The sequence below is a fragment of the Ostrea edulis genome, chromosome 5, assembly GCF_947568905.1.
Source record: "Ostrea edulis chromosome 5, xbOstEdul1.1, whole genome shotgun sequence".
Lineage (NCBI taxonomy): Eukaryota > Metazoa > Mollusca > Bivalvia > Ostreida > Ostreidae > Ostrea > Ostrea edulis.
The window spans coordinates 31,115,565-31,132,733 of NC_079168.1; the positions used below are offsets into that span (position 1 = coordinate 31,115,565).

A 17,169-nucleotide genomic window follows, 5' to 3' on the forward strand; every position below is an offset into this window, starting at 1 on the left:
TCCCGTACGGTGTGTGCGTTAACCTCAGTTCCAGCATCAATCTTTCGGAAACCTCTCGTGTTTTCATTTATCTCTCCTTTTACGAGAAAGTAATGAGATGAAGATAAACACAGGTCAATTTTTGCGATTGTTCTGAGATTCTTGGAATGAAATTGAAGTGAGAAAAGAGAACAAGAATGACCACCCGCGCAGCAACCTGTATGTATTTTCAAATGCAAAATGTTGCATAATGTATCGTTCCATTTTAGGAGTTTTTAATCAATTTACAAATGAGAAACAAGCATGAATCCTACCAATGAGCTTCGTATATTTTCTTTTTATTGATAATTTTTGCCGAGTCCTGTGTAGGGATATTCCTACATATATTGCTATTGCATTTACACTGCATCCACAAGCTCTGTGTGCAGCAATATGTGACAGAATAATCATATGTTTAGTTCAAATAACGTACATTCTAAATGCAGATCTTTGCAGGGAAACAAGGCTGTTAATCAGGCCAAAAGTAATGAATAATCTCAAGATGATTATTCTGACCAATTTTTGAATCCAATGGTTTTTACTTATAAATTACTTAGTGTTTATACCATGGGAGCTAGTGCAAGAATGAGTTTACTTCTAATATTCTTGCACTCCCATGGTATAAACACTAAGTAATTTATAAGTAAAAACCATAGATGTTTTGCACACTCGGTGCCGCCATATTTAATTACCTAATTATATATGCGTGTCAAAGGTCATAGGGGAAAAAACGACGTAATCATGGACGCAGCCTTTTGACAAATCAACGATGTATGCTTTTCCCCCCAAAGTTTTTAATGATTTATCTCTTATATTATGATAGAATTTGTTTACATAATAGATAAAGAGGACCAAAGGTTTACTTTAGCATATCTTTTATGGAAAAGTTCCTTTCTAGAATTTCTATGAGAAACTATTTATTGGCACTAAAGTTGCTTTTCATACCCATGTTTGAAGATTCCATTTCATAATAAACAATCATTTTTACACTAAAAATCTTAATTCTGAATTGTACAAAAATGTAAAATTTCGATAATAGAGTCTACCCCTCTACCGACTACTGGACCCATTGTATTGTGATGTTTTTAGGGACAGGGGGTGTTCATTATTAATGGTAATTTTACAAAGAAAATAGATTATAATGCATTACAACAAGTCACGGCAGTATTATCCAGGCACATCATAGCGTCCCATATCAAGGGGAGGGAGGGGGGGGGGTGCAAAATATAAATATTGACAACTACTATGATCTATACAGATAATATTTTTAAAAAGAAAATTTTACAAAAAAAAGGGGGGGGGGGGCGAGATTATACGCACGACGACAAATTTTGAAAAGCACTTGTAGTCTATATAGTTAGTGAAAGTCAGGAATAATTCAGGGCTTTTCCAACCCCCTTCTCTCCTTACACTCGTCAAATATACCTCCATCTCTTTACATTCGTCTAATACAAACCCTCCTTTCTTAGAATCGTCAAATCCCCCCTCCTTTTCCTTACACTTGTCTTACACACCCCTTTCTCCTTACACTCGCAAAGAGAAGTCGGTTGTTTAAATCAGACGGCTGAAAATGGATTGACTAACAGTTGGGTATTGGGTGGTGAACCTAAATTGCCTGGTTTATAATTAGTATCCTTATTATTTGCAATAAAGTTTCTAGCTTTAATATATATAGGCCTACATATGTTATACCTAAAAGTGAACTTTGAACTGGTCATTTGTCAAAGTTAGAGATAAATTAAATAATTGTGTAGACATCTCGGTTGTTTTTTTTAAAATATTGTCAGAAGCTTATAAGATTTAAAATCATACAAATGAAATATATCTCTCACTCTGTCTCATGGGCTAGTAGAAGAAATTTATAATTGGGAAAAGAATATCGTGCTGATAGGAGCTCTAATATAAGCGCGACCGTCGTTCGAATATTGAAAATGATTGGCACGACAATGATGCTGATAGACACTTAAAAAAAACACCCAACCAAACAACTCGTAAAACTTACTTCAATCCAAACTTCAAAATCCTTAATTGTGTGAGGGGTGACTTTAATTCATAGGTTCAAACTTAATTACTACTCAGTACTGCATACCACAGAAGAGAGAGAGAAGAGGGGGGGGGGGGGGGTATGCCGATAAATCAAACGACTTTGTCATTTTAAAAGAAAAAAGACACATTGTCAATAAAATTATTGAACTGTTATCACTTCTCTATGCAATGTACTACTTCACTGGGTTAATTTTAGAGAGCTAATGACTGTAATTCGATAGAAAACATCGCAAGTGAAAGTAGCGAGCAGACATAAACAACCTATACTTCACCAGCTAAAATTAAACAGATGTGAATGAAACATTCTAATCTGCAACTCTTAGTGGTAACTTTAAAGTGTATTTTTTACGAATGTTATATTTTTATCATCTTACATGCTTAAACAAAGTATATCTCACCCGTAAAATGTTGGTGAGTAGCCGTCGTCGTTCGCTGTTTCACATTGACAAAGGACCTGGATGTACGATTTTTTCCCCCTATGACCTTTTGACATAGCATGACGTTAGAGTGTGCAAAACATCTATTGGATTCAAAAATTGTACATGATGATTCAAGCTAGTACTTTGACATGCAGGGTTTGACATTTACTTTTTTGAGCACTAGACCAGTCAGGCTTTTTCAAATGATTTTACTGGATCTGACCTTACATCCACTAGCCCTGACCAACTTTCCAGAAAAAAAACCCCTGATAGATTCTCCATATATATCTAAATACTTAATTCAAATTACAAACATTAAGTTTGAACTAAAACGTATTTAATTGTCTCAAACAATCTTTAATCTCATCATTCAATTTGATGCTTTTATTTTCAAACACGTTTCTGTTTCTTTAAATTCTACCCGTCACGGAAATTCTTTTGTCCATTTAGAATAGAATGACCTCAACCTTTCTTCTTCTTCTTTTTTTATTTCTACTTCATAAGCCCTGCTTTGTTTCTTCCCAACTTTTACCTTTTTTTTTTTCTTGTGGGACATCTTTCCTTGAGGAAGAGAAGTCATATTTGAATATAGAAACATCCCCACACATATTTCAACAATGATAAATGGCTGTTTAGGACGTAATTTATTGATTTGATAAACACTTTCTTATTAATATTTAATTCAATTAAGCTGGGTTTTTTAAAAAATGAAAATGAATTCAATTTATATCTATTTATCTGAAACATAACTTTACACACATTAATATCGAGTAGATGTCGTAAAACATCACTTCCGACCACGACTTATTTATTAGAGCTAAAAATAGAGATTATGACACCAATCTCAAAATTGCTCTCAAACTCTTTGCAGTTATTTTTCTAGTAAATATCTTCTGGTTTAAAGTAAAGTTTCTTGTTTATTTTTCTAACACGACCAGTCAGACTAGTAAATTGACATTTTACCCGACCGGACCTATCATTTATTAGACTCGGTCGGTCGGACGTGCCTTAGTGTCAAACCCTGACATGGCACACTGTTTGGTGTTATACAGGGCCCATGCACTATTTACATTATTATCATATATTTCATTTCATCTTCAGTCAATTCAAAGATCAAGAACCTGAAAGACTACAGATTTCGGATACTGAACAACTTGACTCCTCAGCCCACTGGAATCGAAATCGAGAACACCCTTAAATATTTCTCACAAACTCTGAGAAGGTATAACGTAACGTATGTGCATGTGGATCTATTTCTCTGTTATACAGGGAGAAGACATCCTATGTTACAGAATTATGTGTAAATGCCAATGAAATACTGCAGTACATATATATAATTATACTTATTTTAGCAGGATTCAAATTTTTGTGGCTTTGGCGGTGAAGCAAGATTGCTACTTTATAGATGTGCTAAAACATGAAAATTTCTCTTCATCCATTTACATGCACAGAAAAAATGCTAAATCCTGATTATACAAACTAGTGCAATAGCTCTGACTGCGCCATTAAACACGCTAAAATAATTACAGTATGTTTAAAACAGCATCTTCACCTCTCTTGCATTTGCCACATTTTTGTGGACAAAAAAGCAGAAGAATGAAATAGTTTGAAGATGGAGATGACATTACAGCAATTTGTTGTATTGTTTTTTAGTGTACTTAAAGATGTCCCCAACATTCCAGCGGAGAGCTATGGACCCCGACAAAGAGACAGTGTTCGACAGTCTGTGTTTCCTAATCTCAACTACACAGGGTTATACTATGCCATTTTGAACATGATAGACATTGTCCCAACAATGCAAATGAAACAGATAGGTACATGTACAATATATTGTTTATCTCGAAAGTGAAATGTATATCAATCACAATCCAATGTCTATGAATTAAAGGCAGTGTATGTTTCATTTAATTTATCTCATAATGTGATGCCTTAAAAATGGTTAATCTCTTCAACTGTAGTTTAGTCATTTATAGAATGATAATGAAAACTTTTTTGGTCTGTTTGAAATACTTGGAAAAAATACTAGAATATTACTTTCAGAAATAGTAAAGACTTACAGAAATATGAGAGTATGTTGTATATTCAGAAATAGGACAGTATGTTATAAATACTTACAGAAATAGGACAGTATGTTATGAATACTTACAGAAATAGGCGAGTATGTTCTGAAGGTGCTAGGCTGTCTTGTTCCGTTCCTGGAACACGACCTACTGGACTCCCTTCCTTACACTGTGGCTTCCACTCTTGCCATTTTTCCTCCGACATTACACAAGGACACAATCGATCTGCTTTGTAGCAATATGCTCCCAATGACCCTGGGTAAGTAGTCGTATATCAGTACTTCTGCTGTAAAACATTTCTGAATTCGCATACGTAATGTACAGGTTACCGAGGTATCAGGGTACTGTAGACCTACTTATAGTCATGACGACTTCATTCAGTGATTTTTTTCTACGTACTGGTACCGGTACCCATTCAATTGGGAAAAATAGCGTCAAAATCGAACAAATTGGGAATTTTCTACCAATGTAATGGCAAATGATTTTAACTAAAAGAAAAGAAAAAACAAAACAAAACAAGAAGTAGTGAATTGGGAATTTTTAGTCTCAAAATTGGGAAAAATCAATGGTTTTTGGCATTGGGAATGGTACCGTTTATCGGTACCAGTTATATAAGGAAAAAAATCGCTGTCATTTCACAATTTACCAGTAATGAACTTGTTCATTGTGACTAATTTTCGAGAACAAGTTTATCTTAAGCAAATACAAGAGACATTAAAGGATTGTTTTGTGGCCAAAGTATTTGTGACATCGAAGTTCTCATGAACCTCGTAAGCATTTCTCTCGCGTGAATAAAAGTTGGCTTACAATATCTCATTAATGCATGCTACACATTGAGTTGAGTTAAGGTGGCGACGGATAGCAACCACGTGATCAGTAAAAATTGTGTATTTTCACGTGAATTCATTTTCCGGAATTCCTTACTCCGTCATAGAATAGTCGAAAAACAAAAAGGGGTTCCGAAAGTGTTCTGTTGCTGTGACTGACTCGCCTACAGAAAATATGCACATACCACATAAGTATACGTCAATGTCTGTAATAATGGTAGATCAAATGTTTCATCTGTGTGAAACTTTTTGCTAATCGAAATGTTAAACCAACCACCAATCCATGTACATTGATGCATGATGCGCTACGTAAACAAAGTTGTTGATTGATGCATCGTAATGTCCGAGTGCTGCATGCTGCGAGATTAAATACTGTTTATACAGTCATTTAGAGGCTAAACAAAGTTTCTTGCAAGAAGAGGAAGTTGGTGGATGCATTCAACTTGGACAACGAAATCATAGTTTTGTTTGGTGAGTGAAAAAAAATGCCATAAATTTGTATTCAAAAGTTCAACTCACATTTCCTCTGCTATTTCACAACGCAATTTATAATAACATATGTAAGTTTAAACACACGACATACAGTAGATGCATTATTTTGTATGTATCCATGTGTGCATAAAATATAACTCCCACCTGTGCATGTGATTGTAAACGAACGGATGTCATGTAAATGTATACCACATTTGTAAACATGGGCTCTCACAACTCTTTTATTAAGAAAATATCGTTATGAAAATAACCGTTACGAAAATAACATACCTTGAACTACATGTATAAAAGTAATAAAAAACAAATGACTGTATAGACCTACTATCTAGGGGTATGAGGGAACCGGATAAAAAGTGGAAAGGGGGGGGGTGGCATGTGATGAATTATAATTCCCTAGACTATAGTATACATATACTATTACTTTGAAATTTCAGTGACCTAAGAAATATATCAAACCTGAGGTTTCGTGTTTCACACAAACATGTAGGTTGGCAAAACCTTTTTAAATAATGTAAATTAATCACAAGTCTGCATATGCCCTCTCATAGGCAAATGTATGCACTGTATGTATAAGTAAGATATGTATACTACACGTATGCCCTTCTCTTGACCCACATTTTGTAAATAAAACAGATATGATAAGTCTATGGCAGTTTATGAAAACATATATACATGTCATCTCATATTGCAATTTATGATTTTGAAACATCAGTATTTAAATTTTAACTGAATACATGTATGTGTTGAGACACAGTTTTAAAATTCACATTGTCTGACACAGTCTAATTACTCAATGGTATAATATAGACCTAACTGTGCAAATATCAATTATGATGATCTTTTTTCTAGGCATCAGCCTGAAGACCGAGGGAGGTTAGATAGGACCAGTGCAGGTTGAAATGGATTTCGAGTCAACAAGTATAACAGCAAGAGAGGTACTATATTTTCTTTTGATAAACATTTATAAAGACAATTCTGAGTATATCAGATATTCATCTTTTTTGCTATATTTAAATATATTTATATTTTGAACAGGTACTCCATTTACAGTGATGATGACATATCCCCTGGACCCCCACAACTCCATAAATTTAAAAATGTTTGATCAAGTTCCGAAGATTAAAGAACTACTGCAAAATTTGGGACTGGATGAAAAACATTAATTCACTTATATGAGCTCAGAGCAGTGGATGTTGTACAACATACTTTAAACTAAATTGTGAATTTAAGGGAAAACAAGTACATGTACTCGTATATTACATGTACATGCCTTTTGAAAGACAATAATATTGCATAGATGTAAAGGAAATTTCAATGTTGATTATTCTTTCTTAGATATATCAGTAATAAATGTGCACATGATAGAATATCAATTTTATAACTTCAATCAATGTGTTTGAATTTTCCTTGTAATTCAAAATTTAGTTGAAACATACATCATTGATACATTAATGTATATCAAATTTTTAGAAAAGTTTCATAATGGAACTAATTCACCCCCCCCCCCCCCCTTATACATACAGTGAACATAGACCTTCACCTGGGGAAAACTTCAGTTAGTTAATGCAATATACATGTACATGCATTCTCAGTTATCCAATAGTGAGTTTTTGGTTCATTTTGAAACTACAATTAGAGATCTTAAACTTATGGAAGACACACCTATCTGTGAGGGCAAGATGACTCAGATGGACTTGCATGTAGTGATCCATGGGCAGTCCATGGGTCTCTTTCCATTGATATAAATTATTTATTGAAATATGAAATGGTTATTTAAACATATTTGGTGTATTATACTGTATAGTGATATAAATTTCTATCAAAAAATATGTATAGGTAATAGATTTGGTCCAGTTATTACAAGAAATTGTATGAAAAATAACTAAATATTTAGGCAATCATTGTGAGTGCGAAAAGGTCAACTGCAATAGCACACACTATATATCATTCTTAAATGGCTCATAGAAACTTCTAGTATTGTGAGTTTGAATGCTCAATATTGTAATTTGGGAATGCTTAATCATTTAAGGTCAATAGTTTATCTCTGCTGACTGTATCTCTTAAAATTCATTTCTAGAAGGGAGGGGGTAGGGTTACAAAATCTGACATAGTTTCAGATTAAACCTCATTTGGTATATTTTTTTCTATTCAATATTTTAGATACTATTTGACTTATTGTAAAAATGAAATAAAATCAAAAATTTTATGAGCAGAATTTTGTTGTTGTCAGAAAATGTATGCCTGATAGTATTTGAGAAACGCCATATTTAGGGTAAATTTGGCCAATTGCCAAGTCGAATCATCCCAATGTTTTCCTTAGATGCATTTTGAATTTCTAATCAATGTTGATATTTTATCTGTTTGTGTTTAATTTACATAACTATATATGACAAACAATATTTCTGGTGTCAATAAAATTTTTATTGGCTTTTGTGTTAATTTGCTCAATTTTGGCATTTTTTGCCTTTATGGGCTGCAAAAGAGGGGATTTCAATCTCGCTTTCCTCGAAAATTAACCTGATTACGTTTGTTGATTTTTTGATATGTTTTAGGATAAAGTCAAAATGTTATAATAAATAAAATTGAAAAAAATTCAATGAGCGGTTTTTTTGGGGCTAGCTATCAATAGCTACCTTAATTAATTCATAATTATGTACACACATTTCACTGTTTAGTGTTTATGAATTAAAAATATGTTCCTGTATTTTAATCGGAAGATTTCAAAACATCTTACATTGTGATCTTTCATGGGTTTTAGACTTAAAATTATTTAGTTTTCTAATTTCAAATTCAAGTTCGCTATTCTTACATTTCAGGTTATGATGGCTGTTTTGAGCCGTCGTATGCCAGTGAATCAGCAGCTGCTATCATAACAATGGTTCTTCAGCACACGGATAATGGATGTAAGTTCTCTATATAGAAAACAGCACACATATAATGGATGTAAGTTCTCTATATAGAAAACAGCACACAGATAATGGATGTAAGTTCTCTAAATAGAAAACAGCACACAGATAATGGATGTAAGTTCTCTATATAGAAAACAACACACAGATAATGGATGTAAGTTCTCTATATAGAAAACAGCACACAGATAATGGATGTAATTTCTCTATGTTAAAAACAACACACAAATAATGGATGTAAGTTCTCTATATAGAAAACAGCACACAGATAATGGATGTAAGTTCTCTATATAGAAAACAGCACACAGATAATGGATGTAAGTTCTCTATGTTAAAAACAGCACACAGATAATGGATGTAAGTTCTCTATATAGAAAACAGCACACAGATAATGGATGTAAGTTCTCTATATAGAAAACAGCACACAGATAATGGATGTAAGTTGTCTATGTTAAAAACAACACACAAATAATGGATGTAAGTTGTCTATATAGAAAACAGCACACAGATAATGGATGTAAGTGTCTATATAGAAAACAGCACACAGATAATGGATGTAAGTTCTCTATGTTAAAAACAGCACACAGATAATGAATGTAAGTTCTCTATATAGAAAACAGCACACAGATAATGGATGTAAGTTCTCTATATAGAAAACAACACACAAATAATGAATGTAAGTTGTCTATATAGAAAACAGCACATAGATAATGGATGTAAGTTCTCTATATAGAAAACAACACACAGATAATGGATGTAAGTTCTCTATGTTAGAAAACAACACACAGACAATGGATGTAAGTTTTCTATGTTAAAGACCAACCAATAGATAAATAGTAAATCTAAAAGAAAAGCATACACAATCTGGATTCAAATAAAAAATATAGGATGCAGATATTGTTTATCAGTTGTTTATTTTAAAACTTACTACTTGTTATGTGAAATGTTTGAGACTCTCCAGTACATGTACATGAATTTCTTGCATGTATAGGTCTGAGGTATTGATGATAAATGATAAATTCTAAGAGATAGTAAACCATTCTGGACAACATTCTTATTAGAAGTCACTTCTCTACTGATTTTCAGGAGAGTTTAATTAGTAGAAAGAATTAATTGAAATGAAATAATTTCTGATGAATGGAATTTTGTGTTGCAGCTTTTCACTCCCAGATTCTGGAGTGTTTTATGAGCATCAAAAGAGACCTGATTAAGGTAATGAAAATTGAACTTGTTTTCACTTTGGAGTCCAGAATTTATATTTTAGCATTTTCACAAACTGAATGACTGACAATATGTAGTTTCCCTTAAAGACCCAATTTTAAGTTACTACCCTCAAATTGTAAACTGCCTGTAAATCAAACATTTAACAATAGATCTCAGGTGGAGTGACATCTGCAGACACAGGTCTGGAGCTACCCCAGAGAGGTGTTTTGATAACAACAGCCAGTACCAACAGGCATTCTTTATATCTTGAGGAAGCCCAGTATACCTGAGTTTTAATAGCATTGACCTGTCCACAACTGCTATTTTCTAGTAATTCAATTGTTTTTAAAAAAGACCCCTGAACAATACAATTTCAATATAATTGTAATTTCCCCCCTCTATATACATGTATTATAAATTACACAATCAGAAATCAAACAATAATTTGCACAATAATTTCTAAAACTTGTAACTCATTGAAACAATTTATCTCATCAGTTTATGATACCTCTATATTCATAACGGAAATTATTCATTGAGTCAATGACTGAGAGTAAGAGCGAGAGAGAGAAAGAGGGGGTGGATATAAAATGTGTCAGCTACCCATAGGAATACAACCATTATTCAAACACTGACCACAGAAACTCTGCAGAGGTCCCTGAAACAGGTCCTATGTACATCAAAACTATAAAAAAAGCAGGTAGATTTCTACCATGTTCTGTCTCTTGTGTATTTCTTTGAGTGCCATGGGATATAGCAATTAACACCTTGGTAGACCCTGGCCACTCCAGGTAAATAACATCTGTTTAGATTAGGCTCCGCCTACATTTTCACTGACCATATGGTCATGAGATGGGCCTTGAAAAGGTCCAACAAAAAGTTGATCAGTTTTCTGAGATATTTTTTACTACAGTAAAACATGCTGATAATGAATACATTCAAGCCTATTACTGTGATATTTATTCTCCCCATGAAAACAACAAAAATCTTACATTATCTATATGATATAATGAAGTTTGGTTACAACAAAATTTTTCACAGGTCCTGGAGGTTCACTATAACTGTGTTTTACTGTATAACAAAGTCTGGTTAGAGTAAACTTTTTTGCTCGTCCCGAAGGTTCTCTATAGCCATGTTTTACTGTATAATGAAGTTTGGTTATAGTGAACTGTTTTTCACTGGCTCTGGAGGTTCACTATAGCCATGTTTTACCGTATAATGAAGTTTGGTTACAGCGAACTGTTTTTCACTGCCCCTGGAGGTTCACTATAGCCATGTTTTACTGTTTAATGAAGTTTGGTTATAGCGAACTGTTTTTCACTGACCCTGGAGGTTCTCTATAACTGTGTTTTACTGTTTCCTTTTATTTCAAAAGAAGATTTTTGTAGTCTGCTTATTGGAAGAAAGTAGTGCAGATTTGAATCATTTCATGAGACATGCATACAACTTTAGTACAAGTAAATTTTAGCTCAAGTACTAAAAATGCTAACATCATGTAGAATTTATATTCTTGATATCGATCTATCAATGTAAATGCGATTCACGATTGCTGGAAACATAAACAGAGACAGAGGACCGTATAACACGACTTTATATATTGTTAATCAGTGTTATCATTTTGTAATGTAATACATATTGTATTATTGTAGGTGATATAGAGGGGGTATGTACACTGCCCACTATAAATAAGTATACACTTACCAAAATAAGTTACTTGCACATACAGAATATGGATTACGTCATAGATACAGGTTTTCCTATGCAAAATACATAACTCTTAAGTATGAGTAGATGACAGGCCTTTAACTTTTTATATCCTCATTTTTTATCAAAATACTTCATTTTCTGAATTTTTGAATTTTCTATAAAGAGATATTATGCAAACTTTTATCTTGAAACCATTTCAAACTAATTACTCATAAATATTATTGTGTATTTAATGTGTACTGTTATAAGACCTTTTGATTTTTCACCTTGAATAACTCCATGTCACAATTTAATAGACTAAGCCAAAAATATTGAATGTCCATTATTGTTTCACATATATTGAAGTTGTACCCTTAACTGATTATTTTACTGAGATTAATTGAAAGTTATACACGTGAATTCAGCTCTTTTTCATTATATTGCATATATTTCATTCCAAAATGTGTAAAAATCTTATGTGTATACTTATTTGTGGTGGGTAGTGTATACTGTATTATTGTAGGAGATATACGAGGGGGTATACATACTGTATTATTGTAGGACATATTGAGTATTGTGGCATATGGTCCATTCACTGCCAGAGCACCTGCTGCTAACCTGCTGTTTTATTACTGGCCTCAACTAAATCCTGCACTGACTGACAGAAGAGGAATTCATTATAAATACACAGGTTGGCCACCTTAATGTTCTGTATATCAATAAAAATCCTGTCAAATCTTTATCATTAGATAAATAATTCATTGAATTTGAAAATGAAACTTCAAACATTTTAGATTGAAAAATTTGTTTGTGTATTCCAGCTTGGCCCCCGGTGCTGTGCCAAAGACAAGGCTGTGTAAACTCAGGGAACTGTCAGGCTGTCAAGGTAAGATAAAACTCAGGGAACTGTTAGGCTGTCAAGGTAAGATAAAACTCGGGGAACTGTTAGGCTGTCAAGGTAAGATAAAACTCTGGGAACTGTCAGGCTTTCAAGGTAAGGCGCAGGCAAAACTCAGGGAAGTGTCAGGCTGTCAAGGTAAGGCACAGGTAAAACTCAGGGAAGTGTCAGGCTGTCAAGGTAAGGCACAGGTAAAACTCAGGGAAGTGACAGGCTGTCAAGGTAAGGCACAAGTAAAACTCAGGGAAGTGACAGGCTGTCAAGGTAAGATAAAACTCAAGGAACTGTCAGGCTGTCATGGTAAGATAAAACTCAGGTAACTGTCAGGCTGTCAAGGTAAGATAAAACTCAGGGAAGTGACAGGCTGTCAAGGTAAGATAAAACTCAGGGAAGTAACAGGCTGTCAAGGTAAGATAAAACTCAGAGAAGTGTCAGGCTGTCAAGGTAAGATAAAATTCAGGGAACTGTCAGGCTGTCAAGGTAAACAGTATTTTGTGAGCATTTTCTTTTTTTAATATTTCACCTTTCTGATTATATTGTAGATGTGTTTAAATCCTGCTCTAGCCATTCACTCCGGGGACAAGCCTCCTCCTCTGTACATCTGTAGTGACTGCGCCGACGAATTGAGAAAGGAACACAGCGAATACATAACTGACATTCTACTGCCAATGTCACATGTCTCGACTGTATGTGAGAATAAGGTAAGTCTATTCTGCTAATGTCTCGACTGTATGTGAGAATAAGGTAAATCTATGCTACCAATGTCACATGTTTCAATTGTATGTGAGAATAAGGTAAATCTATGCTGCCAATGTCACATGTCTCGACTGTATGTGAGAATACGGTAAAGGTGCTTTAGTATAGACATATGATTATCTGATATAAGTGTTGTAGTTTAGTCATATCATCACCGGTTATAATCCCGTGAGGATCCGGCTTAGAATGCCTCCTCAGAACCCCTTGCTTGTCGTAAAAGGCGACTAAATGGGATGGTCCTTCAGATGAGAGCGTAAAAACTGAGGCCACATTTCACAGCAGATGTGGCACGATAAAGATCCCTCCCTGCTCAAAGGCCATAAGCGCTAAGCATAGATCTAAATTTTGCAGCCCTTCACCAGCAATGGTGACGTCTCCATGTGAGTGAAAAATTCTTGAGAGGGACGTTAAACTATATACATGTACATGTACAACCAAACAATCACCGGCATCAGTATTATAGTATAGTCGTATGATTACCTAGTATAAGTATTATAGTATAGTCGTATGATTACCTAGTATCAGTATTATAGTATAGTCGTACGATTACCTAGTATAAGTATTATAGTATAGTCGTACGATTACCTAGTATAAGTATTATAGTATAGCCGTACGATTACCTAGTATAAGTATTATAGTATAGTCGTAGGATTACCTAGTATAAGTATTATAGTATAGTCGTACGATTACCTAGTATAAGTATTATTGTATAGTCGTACGATTACCTAGTATCAGTATTATAGTATAGTCGTACGATTACCTAGTATAAGTATTATAGTATAGTCGTACGATTACCTAGTATAAGTATTATAGTATAGTCGTACGATTACCTAGTATAAGTATTATAGTATAGTCGTATGATTACCTAGTATAAGTATTATGGTATAGTCATACGATTACCTAGTATAAGTATTATAGTATAGTCGTATGATTACCTAGTATAAGTATTATAGTATAGTCGTACGATTACCTAGTATAAGTATTATAGTATAGTCGTATGATTACCTAGTATCAGTATTATAGTATAGTCGTACGATTACCTAGCATCAGTATTATAGTATAGTCGTATGATTACCTAGTATAAGTATTATAGTATAGTCGTATGATTACCTAGTATCAGTATTATAGTATAGTCGTATGAATACCTAGTATAAGAATGATACGTGTATTGTAGTGATATTTTATCTTTTCACATGTAGAACTGTAAGTCGGAAGACAATCTAGCAGTGTGCACGTGTTTCTCTATTGAGTGTGCCAGCTACAATGGTAATCGACCAATCAGATACTGCGAACACTGTGACAATCAGCGACACAACTCGAAGAGAGGGGAGCTACACATTTATCACCGCAGTATTCCGGAGATTTGGGACTGCAATATGGAAGTTCAGAGATACTTAACTGACGGAATCGTAAGGTGATCATTTCTTTGACTGGACATTAAAGTTTCATTTCATAAATGTTCGTTTTGCATTTGTATTAGATACTGAAACTATAGTATTCATAGATATTTACATTTACAATGGTCTTGTGTTTAGTGTCTATACAAATTTTATTGATAGTCATTTCCTCATGAATGTGATGCAGATGTAAATGATGCACGTATGTATACAAATAAATATAATATGTCTATTTTAACCGCTGGGAACAGAAATGAACATAAAATATAAATTAATATAAAAAATATGTATTTTTGAAAGTACATGAGGGTATAAACTGCAACACTTCACACCGGCCTACTTTTATGAAGTGCTAATGCTCATGTATTTTCCAAGATGAAATCTATTTCGTAAGGATCCTTTTCCGTGGAGTATAGGTAATGTAAACAAAAGTGAATATATTTCACACTCTGGACATGCATTCTGTGGGAGTGTTTGACTGAAATTTGAAACTTTGTCTTTCTCTTCAGCTTACTGAAAGAGGCTCAACCAATAGAATCCAAGCGTCTGCTTGAGATGGGTGAAGACTACCAGCAGACTACTGCAGAGGAGGAACAACTGCTGCTGATTGAAGAGGCAGGCGAGAGAAAGTTACTGAGTCGATATGGAATCTGGCTGCTGGTGGAACTGTGCACTCCGAGAGACGACATCTCAATCGTATGTCAGAGAAAAAAATGATAAAAATGTAATAGAGAATGTATGACATGGTCATGTGAAATAAGTAATGTCAGAAATTTGGAATAAGTACCTACAGCATTGTTATAGAATATACAGTAAAACATGCTTATAATGATCATGCTTATAATGAATTCACACTTATTCTGAAGGGATCTTTATTCCTCTATGAGAGGAAAATAATGAAAATTCTACAGGATATAATGAAGTTTTGTTATAACAATTTTTTTCGCTGGTGCTAGAGGTTCACTGTAACCATGTTTTACTGTATAAATTGGCTGCATACACATCAAATTGTACATGTAACTTACCCTATTCTGCATGTTCAAATAGACAGCTGGTTTTGCAATCTGTAAAACAAATGCAGATCTCAGATAAAGTCAATGAGCAGTTGCAAGAATTCATTTCACCATAAGGGGGAAGATATAAAAACAAGTAAAATGTTATTGGCTCCATCTGGATCTGTATGATTTAAACTGGTATGGATCCCTTTGTTGTTGACTTTGGCATGCAGTAGTAGTAGGCTCTCCAGCTTTATTATCGATGGGTCTCTCTCTCTCCTGTCTCTTTCCTCTCTCTCACTCTTTCCTCTTTCTCTCTCTCTCTCCTCGCTCTCTCGCTGCTCTCTCTCTCTCTCTCTCTCTCTCTCTCTCTCTCCTGTCAGTTCCTGTCTTTCTCTTGCTTTCTCTCTCTCTATGTATAGACTGTCTCTTTTGCATCATCTTAATATTTCATTATTATTTTGCAAAATTTTCCTTCAGGATGTAGATTTCTATTCTGTTTCAGTTTGCATGATGATGTTTGTAAATGTGAGATTGTACCTGAAGTTCGTAGTCTTACAAGGTAAAAAAGGTCTCTGTCTGAGCCATATCCTGAATAAATATGTCCGAGTTATTCTGCTGTATTCAGTAAACTTGTGAAACCTACACAGAAACACAACTAATTAAATGGTGTTGTCCTGCAATCAATGGCTTCTTTAACCAAACATGTTATTTTTTGTGTCTGTAATTTTAACATGTAAAACTATTACTGTAAAAGTGGTTATTTGCGCTGGGTTAAGTACGCAGTAATGGAATATAATACATATTACATCGAATATTTATAACTATACGCACGGGGAAATTTACGCACTTATTATGTGACCACGTGATTAGTGTAAATTTCCCACACACTTAAATAACTACTTAAACAGTATGTTAGGTTTTGTTTTTGTTTTGTAGGAGGTGCTCGGGCGGTTATTGGGGATGCTGTTTCAGTGGTTTGATGCGACCGCCTATCTTCCAGATGGTAAGACTTTACTTTTTAGCTCACCTGAGCTGAAAGCTCAAGTGAGTTTTTCTGATTGCCTGTTGTCCGTCGTCTGTCCGTCCGTCTTTCTGTAAACTTTTTACATTTTCAACTTCTCCAGAACCACTGGGCCAATTTCAACCAAACTTGGCCAAAAGCATCCTTGGGTGAAGGGCTTTCAAGTTTGTTCAAATGAAGGGCCATGTCCCTTTCAAAGGGGAGATAATCACCAAAATACAAAAATAGGGTGGGGTCATTTAAAAATCTTCTCAAAAACCACTGCCAGAAAAGCTGAAATTTACATGAAAGCTTCCTGACATAATGCAGATTCAAGTTTGTTAAAATCATGGCCCCCGGGGGTATGATGGGGCCACAATAGGAGATCAAAGTTTTACATACAAATATATAGGGAAAATCTTTAAAAATCTTCTTCTCAAGAACCACTGGGCCAGAAAAGCTG

The 17,169-nt window shown here is 34.3% G+C and overlaps 1 protein-coding gene and 1 long non-coding RNA gene across 8 annotated transcripts in view; both read left to right on the forward strand.

The window, feature by feature from the left end:
• Positions 1–45: 45 nt before the first annotated feature.
• The window catches only part of LOC125649900 (protein unc-79 homolog), a 77,870-nt gene continuing 60,746 nt past the window's right edge, over positions 46–17,169 (forward strand). For 5 of the 7 annotated variants that reach the window (XM_056165762.1, XM_056165765.1, XM_056165763.1 and 2 more), the window contains exons 1-12: positions 52–198; positions 3,585–3,705; positions 4,137–4,297; positions 4,632–4,802; positions 8,679–8,765; positions 9,925–9,980; positions 12,219–12,348; positions 12,479–12,543; positions 13,098–13,256; positions 14,511–14,725; positions 15,218–15,404; positions 16,643–16,709. In XM_056165762.1, the coding sequence (XP_056021737.1) occupies positions 177–198; positions 3,585–3,705; positions 4,137–4,297; positions 4,632–4,802; positions 8,679–8,765; positions 9,925–9,980; positions 12,219–12,348; positions 12,479–12,543; positions 13,098–13,256; positions 14,511–14,725; positions 15,218–15,404; positions 16,643–16,709 (1,441 nt within the window). In that variant the 5' untranslated portion in view covers positions 52–176. Of the gene's footprint in view, positions 199–3,584; positions 3,706–4,136; positions 4,298–4,631; positions 4,803–8,678; positions 8,766–9,924; positions 9,981–12,218; positions 12,349–12,478; positions 12,544–13,097; positions 13,257–14,510; positions 14,726–14,954; positions 15,125–15,217; positions 15,405–16,642; positions 16,710–17,169 lie in introns of those variants that run through there. The other 2 variants (XM_056165761.1, XM_048877748.2) reach the window with 2 other exon arrangements.
• On the forward strand, positions 5,400–7,506 carry LOC130054839 (uncharacterized). Its single transcript, XR_008803168.1, has 3 exons — positions 5,400–5,841; positions 6,712–6,797; positions 6,898–7,506. It is a non-coding gene; the product is annotated as an uncharacterized LOC130054839 (long non-coding RNA).